Raw genomic sequence first — 11241 nt, forward strand, 5'->3', positions numbered from 1 at the left:
AAAAAAAATAAAAAGCAAGAAGAAGCAAAAAGCCAAATCAGAGCACATTTTTGAGTTTTAAGATGGATTATGGTGGCATTGGTGCTCTCATAGGGACCCGAGGTGGGGCACCGGGAGGTCTGGGTGGCATCGGAGGTCCTCTCTGGAAGCCAAATGGAGGTGGACGAGGAGGACCGGCACCATAACCAGGAGGGGGCATCGGTGGTGGGGGTCCTCTCATACCTGGAGGCACCGGGGGGCCTGAGGGACGCGAGGACAACCCAGAAGAGTTAAAACATCTGTACCTTCTAATTAATTCACAGGCCAAAGATGAAGGCTAAAGGAACAAGCACACCACAAACTGTCTGAACTCTGAATGAACTACATTCTGTAAACAGCAGTACAAATACAGACTGTGCTCCAATATCCTGAAATGAATTCTAAAAACTGATACAACTTTTAAGTCAACATGTTTCTTACCTTTTATCCACAAAGCTTAAAAAAATATTATAAAATCAACAAAGGCCAAATGGCCAGAAAACTGCCTTCACTAAAGCTGACTACAGTGAACTGCTTGATAACTGCTCAGCACACACCACATGGCAATCGCATGGCTTACATATTTTCTGATTCTTCTTATTACTTAAAAAAATATATATAAATCCAGCAAGTGAAAAAGTAGGTGGGGCTTACTAATACCCCCACCCCTCCTGCTCACTGATACCCTCCCTAGTCAGGGATTAACGTTGAATTTTAAAATTAATGAGAATTATAACGTAAATTAAACTAAATTACTGTAGTTTCTGGGTACCTCAATCAAACCAACACAAACATTATTCTCAAAAATTGAAAGTAAGGCACATGTAAAGAACATGTGTGAAATTTGAAAAGAACCAGTAGTCTCAACAAATGGTCAAAAATGTGTAAAAAAAAATCCCAAAATTTAATTCAGTCATTAAACTGTGCACTGCACCTTCCTCTAGAGGTAAAGAAAATGTTTGTTGAATTTGAAAAGAATTGGGTGAATAATGAATGAGAAATCGGTTGGACAGAAATCTTGGGCTGGACAGACAAAAAGACAGATGGAATTCCTGGTACTTAAACCTATAAAAATCTGAGGCATGCAGCCCTAAAGTGACAAGTTGAACAATGTGAGACTGTAAATTCCTATGTTTATATTTTGTCTAGTGGTCGGTGTTTCTATTGTTCTATTGTCGAATCGCTCTAAATGTGGTCAAACACGATCATTCCCTACTACTGTCATTGTTATAGGTCTGCTGCAGACTGCAGAGTTACAGAAATTTTAAATACTTTTGGATAATTTTAATAAAAACAAGTGTTCAGAGAACGCAAACCTCCACCAAGCACCCCGAACAGTGTGCATGTGTGGATCGACTATTTCTTTGTAAAAAATTCAACAGTTTCCAGGTTGTTCCATTCAGCAGAAACAGCTGAAGCTTGGTACCACTCATGTGTCTGTCAAATTATATTAAATTCCAACCAATATTTGTTGAGTTCTAATTTTAAATGTGTGGTAAATGGGATTTTCAGTGTTAAATGTAAATGTCCACAGAGTCCACATTCCACAGTGGTTGTGGACAATTTTGTGCCAGATACAAGAGATTGTTCTAAGCTACAGGTGGATCCAATTGGAGGCTAATTGGAGTCGTTTTGAATTTTTGATGAATTTTGGAAAATTGCTCAATGATGACAGATGGAAAATTGTAGATTTTGTGACCTTTGGCCTACTTGGCCCAAAATTGAACGGGTTGGTCCCAGGGCCTAGGCCTATCTGTGGGGAAGATTTGGGAAAGATAGTTGGAATAGTTTTTCCCTAAAGTTGCGAACAAACAAACAAACACACAAAGCAAAGTGATCACAATTCCTCCTGGCAGAGGTAATGAAATGTGATTTCTTTCCACTGTTGCCTATGACACACCCCAGCACTTACCCATAGGAGGTCCATATGCTCTGGGTGGCATGCCCATTGGTGGGGGAGGGGGCATGCCAGGTGGTGGTGGGGCACGTGGCTGAGTGGATCCTGGAGGAGCAGGAGGTGGTGGCACCATACCAGGAGGAGCAGGAGGGGGCATGGGCATCTGAGGCATACCTGCGGTACACACACATGTTAAGCACATGGTGCATGACACTTTTACCCACTGTGGAGGAAACACATCATAAACCTGGAAAAGCCTGTACCTGGATGCATGTTTGCAGGGGGAAATGGTGGTGGTCCAGGTGGAGGCCCCCCAGCAGCAGCCTGTGGGCCTGGAGTCCCTGCAGTGGGAGGCATGGGCATCGAAGGGGGCATGGCTGGAGGCAATGATCCTGGTGGAGGAACAGGAGGGAAGGCACCCGGAGGAGGCATACCTGCACGGACACAAGCTTTATTCAGTCTGGGACACATGCTCAGCACAAAACACATCAAACACTCCATGAAGAATTCTGTTAACACAACCACTGTCTTACTTTTAAATATCTCATAAATCAGTCAGCCACAACAGAGACCAGAGTTCTGTTCACACTGTCCAAAATTAAATTAAGCCAATCTTATCATCACTTACTGATAAAAGGCCCATTAGCCAGAGCATTTCCTACAGGATTCTATCTAATCTTCACACCAGTATGTGTTCAGTGCTCTAAGAGAACTCTTCACATTTATCTAGTCCAGATAATACTATTAATAAGTGGCAGCTGAAAAACAAAGAAAAGGTACAATTGCAAGAACAAACAAAATATTTACATTCACAAAGCTTCTCTTCTGAAAAAAAAAAAAAAAGACCCCTAGAGCAGTGCACGGTGGTATGGAGATCAGACCACAACTTCTACAGAGATGACCTCTCTGTATACAACAGAGTCAAAACATTCTCAGACAAACGTAATAAAAAGTTTATTTATCAAAACAACACTATTTTTCTACATAAGCTCCATGAGAAAATTAATACTTGTTTCCAATTCCACCACTTAATTCCTTCTTTGTAGAATTGCTGGGGCTGTTTACTGCAAATTTTGAAATTATAAAATTTGTCTGAGAAGTTTTTGACTCTCCCTCCTATAACCTCCAAGTTGCAACTACATGCTGAAAATGGCATGTTTTGACAGAAACACACGTCTTCTTGTAGATTTATTCTTTTTAATACTCCAGCTCATTTCCCCCTATGTAAATCCTCCCCCAAAACAAGTTCACCTAATACTGCTGTCACAGCAGACTGTGTTCAGCACCTCCAAGACAACATGGCTTTATTTCACCTCCTGAGACCCAGTAAGTAAAAGTTAGGCTGTTTTTAATTAATCAAATTGTTTGGAAATAGCATAATGCAACAGTTTTCTCAGACACATTATCTATTTATGGAATGTCCTTTGCGGTGGACTTTTTTTTGTTTTAAGTAAAGCTGTGAAACTCTTGTCCACTTACAGACGACAAAAATTCATTGCTGGGTCTCAGGAGGTTAAAGAATGACAAACAAGCCAGAGAGTGCTTACTTCTATTCCAGAATGACCTCCAGCAGGATAAGAAAAAAATGTGTGCTACTATTGAGTGACTCAACTATCATTAATACTGTGAGACAAATTGCTGGTCAAACCACTTCCCAGAACCTACTGGGCCAGATCAAGTGGTGACACTGGGACACATTTCATGTTAAACTAGAAAAGCACTCGGAGAGCGCAGACCTCCACCAAGGCAGATCAGTCCCCCCCCCGATCACCACTAAAATGTAATTGTTTGTTCCTTGTGCCAGTATCAACATTTCCTGACAATTTCATCCAAGTCCATCTAGAACTTTTTGAGTTATCTTGCTAACAGACAAACAAACCCTGATGAAAGCATAACCTCTGCCGTTCCTTGGTGGAGGTAATAAGCTCTGTGTTGAAAGCTAAATAACTTCTCTCCATGTTTAATACATATATGAACAGGTCTCAGCAAGTACTTTCACATGACACATTACAATTTATAGAAATACAATTTTGGGGCAAAAATACTTAAAGGTAAGGTGCGAGAGATTTTCCTGAAGCATTTTTTTACTATGTTGCTTAAAATCCCCTTCACACCTCGATTACAACCTATTAATTAAATGCTCTAACATTTAATTGGAGGAGACTGAATGAGGTATGCATGGATCGGGGCTGGAGCCAGAGCTGGGCTAGCTGCTGCTGTGCAGCGCTCGTGAACCCTCAGGAAAAAGCATTGTGCGTGCCAGTAGTCTGGAGGCGTGGCTTCAGGGGGGACGTCTGAAGAAGGGGGTTTGGACTTTTGAATTGAGTATTTTCAAAATGTAGCTTGCTCAAACTGTTTTTCTAAGATCTCATACCCCACCTTTAAATTACTGCTGCGTGACACGGTGAGTCAAAATGAACATAATTTTTTTCACTTTACGCAAATGTACAAAACATGCTGTTGTCATAAGAAATTAATACTAAATGAAACATAGGATTTTAGCTATGATGTTAAAGTACAATTGTGATCAATACTGGATAAAAATGTTTAAATTAGCAGTTTTTATGAACACAAATATGTTGTAACACTGGGCAGGAGTTTGTCACTTTGTTCAGTAGTCAGAATAAAAGACTTTGCTGGAACTGAAACACGACAAATATGCTAATTTACTTTTATTTAACATACAGTCGTCCTCAAAATTATTCATACCCCTGCCATTTTTTGTGATTTTTTTGTTTTTGTGGTGAAACAGATGAGTTTTGTCTAGTTGGTTTGTGACTTACGTGTAGGGATGTCACAATACCAAAAATTCAGGGATTGATACAGATGACACTAAAAGTACACAATTCTTGATATCAAATCGATACCACGGTAAAAAAAAAAAAAAAAAAAATCAGAATAACCATAAACTTAGACAAGAAATACTTTAACTGTTTGCATATAAATGAATATTGCTATTGCCTCTAACTCTGTCATCTGTCAGTCACAGTTTACTGCTTTGAATGCACAGACAGGATTGGCTGCGTGGTATCACATGGGATGACTCTACCTACATATAACTGGTCTGTGTGTTTCCTCATCTACTCTACTGTAAGTTGCACTGGTCACAATAGAAGCGCTCCACCACCGGCTGTAGGTCCGGGTCCGTATGGGACGGCTTCTGGGTCCAGACCCGGACCATGGTCCACCTGTTAGTGACCGCTGGTAGAGTTTCTTGTTGTCAACATTTCGTATTGGCGGTGGCCTGAACAGACCAGGCTGTAAAAACTGCATCAAGCTATCGGACCAGTGCCAATGTGGAGCCCTGATGGTAACATGTCAAATGTTAAATGCTGAATAACGGAACTCACCTTGAATTCTTTAAACAGATCTGGGTGCCTGTCTCCAAGGTGATTCACTAGGTTTGTGATATCCCCCCCCTTCATTTGAATTTCGCGGTGGCGACGTTTACACAGTGGCTTATGCATGTCAATAACCACGTCAGGGTCGTCAACCTGAAATACTTCCACACATGACTTATGGTCCTTTTTTGTCCAATAGACGAGCCAGAGCATTAGCTGCAGCTGTGTCCATTCTTTCATGAGTTCCTGTACCTGTTGCATATGTACTGTCGGCGCGTACTGCCCCCATCAATTCAAGAAGAGTAGTAACCTACCGATGGTATAGATTCTTTAAAAAAATGAGTATCGACATTTTTCTTTTCATCATCGTATCAAACAGTATCGTGAGTATCGGTTTTCATGACATACCTACTTATACGTGATACACAAGTGAGGGAATAACAACAAACGATAGAGAATCTGTAGAGGGAGCTGAAGACCAGAGTGGTGGGCAGGAGACCATCCAACCGGACCCAGCTGGATGCTTTGGCTCAGGAAGAGTGGACCACAGGAGACATGGGAGAGTCTGTGGACACTAACTGGAACCAACATCAAGAACAAAGGCTACTCTACTGACTATTAACAACAGACATTGGACTGAGTAAACCTAGGGTAGGAACAATTTAGGACACGGCGTTTTTTGGAAATCCACTAATAAAATACTCCTGAAATAAAGTACTTCTTTAAGTATCATTTGTTGTTATTCCCTCACTTGAGTACCACATATAAGTCACAAACTAACTTGATGAAACTCATTCATTTCATCACAAAAACAAATCATCACGAAAAATAGAAAGGGGAATTAATAATTTTGAGGACAACTGTACATATTGCAACTGAGGTGATATATATATAGCAAATAGAAGAGCACATTTTGCAAATAGCTGGATTGTACATAACCTCTCTATATTCTTGTACTGTTGAATAATTAGTTCCTACACATTTACAGACTTAAAATATCAGTTATACAAGCAAGAAAAAATATTATTAAAGTTAAAAGTGCATTTACATATATGTCAGAAGTATAGCTTTACATAATCAGTTATATCTTTTTTTCTACAAGTGACACTGACATTTTGTAAACAGTTCCATAAAATAGAGTTCTTATGCTAAAAAAAATTGAGCCTATTTGAGAAATGATAGGGAAACTTTCATTTTTAGCACTGATGTTTACTTTCACCTGATCTGGCCCAACTAATATATTCACTTACTCTCCTGCATATTGTAATGGTTAACATCTGTCTCTATGCACCAGATGGAAGATCTGATAAAGTATTGGAAATATGTTGATTTGTGAGGATCATAAAATCTAATGAATTCAAATGTGTTGATCTGAGTGGACTATAATGCCTATCAAACTGAAGTGTATTAATGAGTGTCATTTGTTTTTCAAGGTGGACCCCTGAAAGACTAGCTGTGATTAAGGGTACAGCCAGTGGCGCAGAAAGGGTTCCCTGGGGCCCCAAGCAATGTATGTATGTATGTATATATATATATATATATATATATATATATATATATATATATATATGCATAGCACACAACCTGCATGCATTATCTCACTCTGACAGAGACAGACAGGTGAGGGAGGGGCAATTTGGACTCAGGGGGCCCCTTCAGAGAATTTGAGACAGCTAGGTTTACTGCAACTTCTCACTGCTGCTGTGTAGTGAACTTATTCTTTAGACAGTTTGTGTCAAGTCTGTTGGTCCTTTGGGGGCCCCTGCTGGCTTAGGGGCCCCAAGCAGCTGCCTGCCTTGCCTAATGGCAAGCTGCATCACTGGGTACAGCTAGTGGGGATCCTAGACAACAAGACTCTTTAAATAGTTCTTTCCATCTTACCAGGCATAGGCATTCCAGCTCCCAGAGTGGTGAGGACTGGTGTTGGAGCAGTAGGTGGAGGTGGAGCATCTGCAAACAGCTGGTGAGGCCTGTCTGCTTGAGACAGAGGGTTCTGTGCAGCCAAGAGTCTTTCTGCGGCCGATCCATGGCGCTCTCCCTTTGAATCCTTCTTGAATGCATATGACACTGTGATGGGCCTGTTGCAGAGGTACTGGCCGTTCATAGCTTCAATGGCAGCATCTGATGCATCGAAGCTGGCGAAGTTGATGAAAGCATAACCCTTGGAGTTGCCAGTGTCTGGGTCACGCATAATTTTTGGAGTTTGGAGGATCACACCAAAGGCACTGAACGTATCATAGAGCAGTTTCTCATCAATCTCCGGGTCCAGGTTACCAATGAAGATATTTGCTCCCACATCCAGGTTTTTATTGTGTGCTGAAGCCTTATTGACTCTAATAGGTTTGCCATAGAGCTTTATCATATTCATAATTTTTATGGCATAGTCAGCATCCTCTTCACTGAGGAACTCCACAAACCCATATCCTGAGGAGGTGGGGGGAAAACAAGATAGGGTTTGATACTTGCAGCTCCAACTTACACTATAGGATAATTCTCTCATTTCAAAACCCTGAAGTGATCAAAGCTGATACTTACCTTGATGTTGGCCTGTGACCCTGTCTTTGGGCATGTGTGTGTTGACCACAGGACCAGCCTGCAAGAAAAGCTCCCATAGCAAAGGTTCTGACACCTTCTCATCCAAGCCACCGACATATACAGTGGCATCTGGAGGAGCATACAATCAACATACACAGTTTAGCAAAATTTGAGTATGGTTACCAAGGGAAAAATGATCTTAGAATCAGCATAACTACCACTGACCTATTTTTAGTTATAAAACTTTCTTATGCTTCCTTTAAACTACAAAACCTGGCTCTTACACACCTCAATCCTAACGTCTATGTTTTAAATAATATATGTGATACAATTTTCAAATGAAATATGCTGTATACATAAACTTCAATTTAACCCTTTCATGCATGAATTATGAAAGCCCTAATCAAGATTTTTTTCCTGAGTGTTTCTATTCCTCTTTAGGCATTAAAAAACAATGCAATTGAAACATTTTTTATGAACCTATTTTTCATGGAGTTGCAAAAATGTCTACCCAGTTGGACACCATGCATTTAATTTTAGAAGCAAAGAAACATGTGTTTACTGATATACTGTGTGAAACCTATGAAATAAAAACATTTTTAATGCTGCTAATCTGATGTTTTCTCACAATTTAACGCACTTTAATACTAGTCATTACTCACTTCATGGAGACATGATGCAAAAAAAAAAAAAAAAAAAACCTTTTGTTAAAAAACAAAAAACTGGTAAGTACAGCCTAATAACAATAACAAGCAATTGACTTACACTCAAACATTTTACTGCAGATTAAGTTTATCAAGAACAGCACAGTTACAGTAATGGTATGAATTACAGTGTATAGGATGATGCATAAGCGTCCACTGTGTTGGCTGATATGGAACTAAAACAACAAAATCCATGAATATAAAGAAAACAGCTGGAGAATAACTGTCCACTGTAGTGACCAGTATGCATGAAAGGGTTAAAGTACATGTCAGGTAGTAAATAAATATCTAAAACCCTTAGCAGATTACAATGATCCAGATTTCTGACACATATATGCCGAGGTTAGAAATGGCTTTGAGCCCTGGTAAAGTTGTGGCACACGTTTTGTCCATTAAATAACGAGATAAGTAAGGCCAAAGAAAATAATTTAACTAGCTATTTGGAGACCTGGCACACACACACACACACACACACACACACACACATACATAACAGCCAGACTGAAATTATTTCAAATGTCACTACTGACTGTTTCCCTTCATGATGCATTAGCTTTTACAGACTTCACTCAGATCCCGAAAATTACAAAACGTTAGCGTTCTTTGCTAAGCTAACTTTAGCTGCTAACCACAACCTCATATCCAAACCAGAGCTCCCGCACTCAGTGAAGTTACACCGGAACTTCGAACTATTCTTCAAATAAAATATGGCAAAAAAAAAAAAATAAAGAAAAGGGGTACAGAAAAAAAATCTGCACAAATGGTGAAATAAAGCTAAAGGATAGCGGTAAAGACCACCTCAACTTCCATGTGATACTCCGGCTATTTACCCAAAACGAGCTAAACAATCCGAATTACACCAAAACAAAGAGAGTGGTGTACGAACCACAAGCACAAAAATAAATTCCATTACTAACTGAAGCTTAAAAGATATTTCATTGATGTGTTTACCTTGGTTTCTTTCTGAAATTGGTCCCGCTGCCATGTTGAATGACCAACGGAGAACGAGCGTCCTGATCTGAGGCCCCGCCTCTTCCTGTGGCTACCGGACACGGAAGTTAAAAAGACTTGAAATACAGTAAGTACGGTGGCCCAGAGGTGCAACAGGCCTAAAAATTATCCACTAGACGAAAAAAATTATCTACTACAAGAAAAAAAAAGAGAACAGCCTAAAAAAAATTATCCACTAGATGAAAAAAATTATCTACTACAAGAAAAAAAGAGAACAGCCCAAAAAAATTATCCACTATAAGAAAAAAAAAAGAGAACAGCCTAAAAAAATTATCCACTAGATGAAAAAAATTATCTACTACAAGAAAAAAAAGAGAACATCCCAAAAAAAATTATCCACTATAAGAAAAAAAAAAAAAAAAAAAAAAAGAGAACAGCCTAAAAAAAATTATCCACTAGATGAAAAAAATTATCTACTACAAGAAAAAAAAGAGAACAGCCTAAAAAAATTATCCACTAGATGAAAAAAATTATCTACTACAAGAAAAAAAGAGAACAGCCCAAAAAAAATTATCCACTATAAGAAAAAAAAAGAGAACAGCCTAAAAAAATGATCCACTACATGAAAAAAATTATCTACTAAAAGAAAAAAAGAGAACAGCCTAAAAAAATTATCCACTAGATGAAAAAAATTATCTACTACAAGAAAAAAAGAGAACAGCCCAAAAAAAAATTATCCACTGTAAGAAAAAAAATAGAACAGCCTAAAAAAAATTATTCACTAGATGAAAAAAAAAAATCCCCTATAAGAAAGAAAAGAGACCAGCCAAAAAAATTATCCACTAAAAGAAAAAAAAAGAGAACAGGCAAAAAAATTATCTACTAGCCCAAAAAATTATTCACTATAAGAAAAAAAAAAGAACAGGTGAAAAAAATTATCTACTATGAGAAAAAAAAAGAGAGCAGCCCAAAAAAATATCCACTATAAGAAAAAAAAAACATCATCCACCTTTTCAATTACGGGGGCGCTGTTTACCCAAAAGGTGCCTTGCTTTAAAATTAAGGCCACCACAAAAAATAAAAGGATAGGCTGAAAAATTTTAAGGCTTTCGGCTAATGTGGCTAATGCTAAGGAAGTACCCCACCGGAAGTGGAGGTCGTGCGCTAAAAAATAAAGTTATTTTAAAATATAGATATTTACATTAATATAGTTTGCAAAGCAGTTAAATGATTAAATACGGTTCCAGTGTCTGCTCAAGGTTAGGCATGGGCGTTAAATGGTTAAGGTTAGGGTTAGGGTATGGTTGGGGTTAGTTTTCAGTGGTAAATGGCCCTTGTGTGCACTGTGTGAAGGTTCGTTGCTAAGCTAATGCTAACGCGAAAAGTTGACGGCAACTTTGTGTTATTTTATTTTGAGAGGAGGAGAAGAGGAGCTTCCTGTGGAGCTCCACTATCATGGCATCGCCCATTTGGTGTTGGTAGATCACACAATTGTTTACTCGCACTGGTAGTTCACAAAGTTGCCGTCAACTTTTCGCGTTAGCATTAGCTTAGCAACGAACCTTCACACAGTGCACACAAGGGCCATTTACCACTGAAAACTAACCCCAACCATACCCTAACCCTAACCTTAACCATTTAACGCCCATGCCTAACCTTGAGCAGACACTGGAACCGTATTTAATCATTTAACTGCTTTGCAAACTATATTAATGTAAATATCTATATTTTAAAATAACTTTATTTTTTAAGCCACGACCTCCACTTCCGGTGGGGTACTTCCTTAGCATTAGCC

General features: G+C 39.0%; 1 protein-coding gene across 1 annotated transcript; it reads right to left on the reverse strand.

Annotated features, from left to right (window-relative positions):
* Positions 1 to 9536, reverse strand: sf3b4 (splicing factor 3b, subunit 4). Its single transcript, XM_030147216.1, has 6 exons — positions 9447 to 9536; positions 7792 to 7920; positions 7138 to 7680; positions 2179 to 2349; positions 1931 to 2089; positions 1 to 240 (listed from the first exon to the last, which is right to left on the reverse strand). Exons 1-6 carry the CDS (start codon positions 9478 to 9480, stop codon positions 68 to 70), a joined length of 1209 nt encoding a protein of 402 aa, XP_030003076.1. The 5' UTR covers positions 9481 to 9536; the 3' UTR covers positions 1 to 67.
* Positions 9537 to 11241: the final 1705 nt, after the last annotated feature.

Source organism: Sphaeramia orbicularis, chromosome 11, assembly GCF_902148855.1.
Source record: "Sphaeramia orbicularis chromosome 11, fSphaOr1.1, whole genome shotgun sequence".
Classification (NCBI taxonomy): Eukaryota; Metazoa; Chordata; class Actinopteri; order Kurtiformes; family Apogonidae; genus Sphaeramia; species Sphaeramia orbicularis.

Coding starts and splice junctions, on each gene's coding strand:
- sf3b4 (XM_030147216.1), bottom strand. CDS start 9,480: ATGGCAGCGGGACCAATTTCAGAAAGAAACCAAG. Junction 2,090..2,178: donor CCCTGCAAACATGCATCCAG/GTACAGGCTTTT, acceptor TGTGTACCGCAG/GTATGCCTCAGATGCCCATG. Junction 241..1,930: donor AGCATATGGACCTCCTATGG/GTAAGTGCTGGG, acceptor CGCGTCCCTCAG/GCCCCCCGGTGCCTCCAGGT.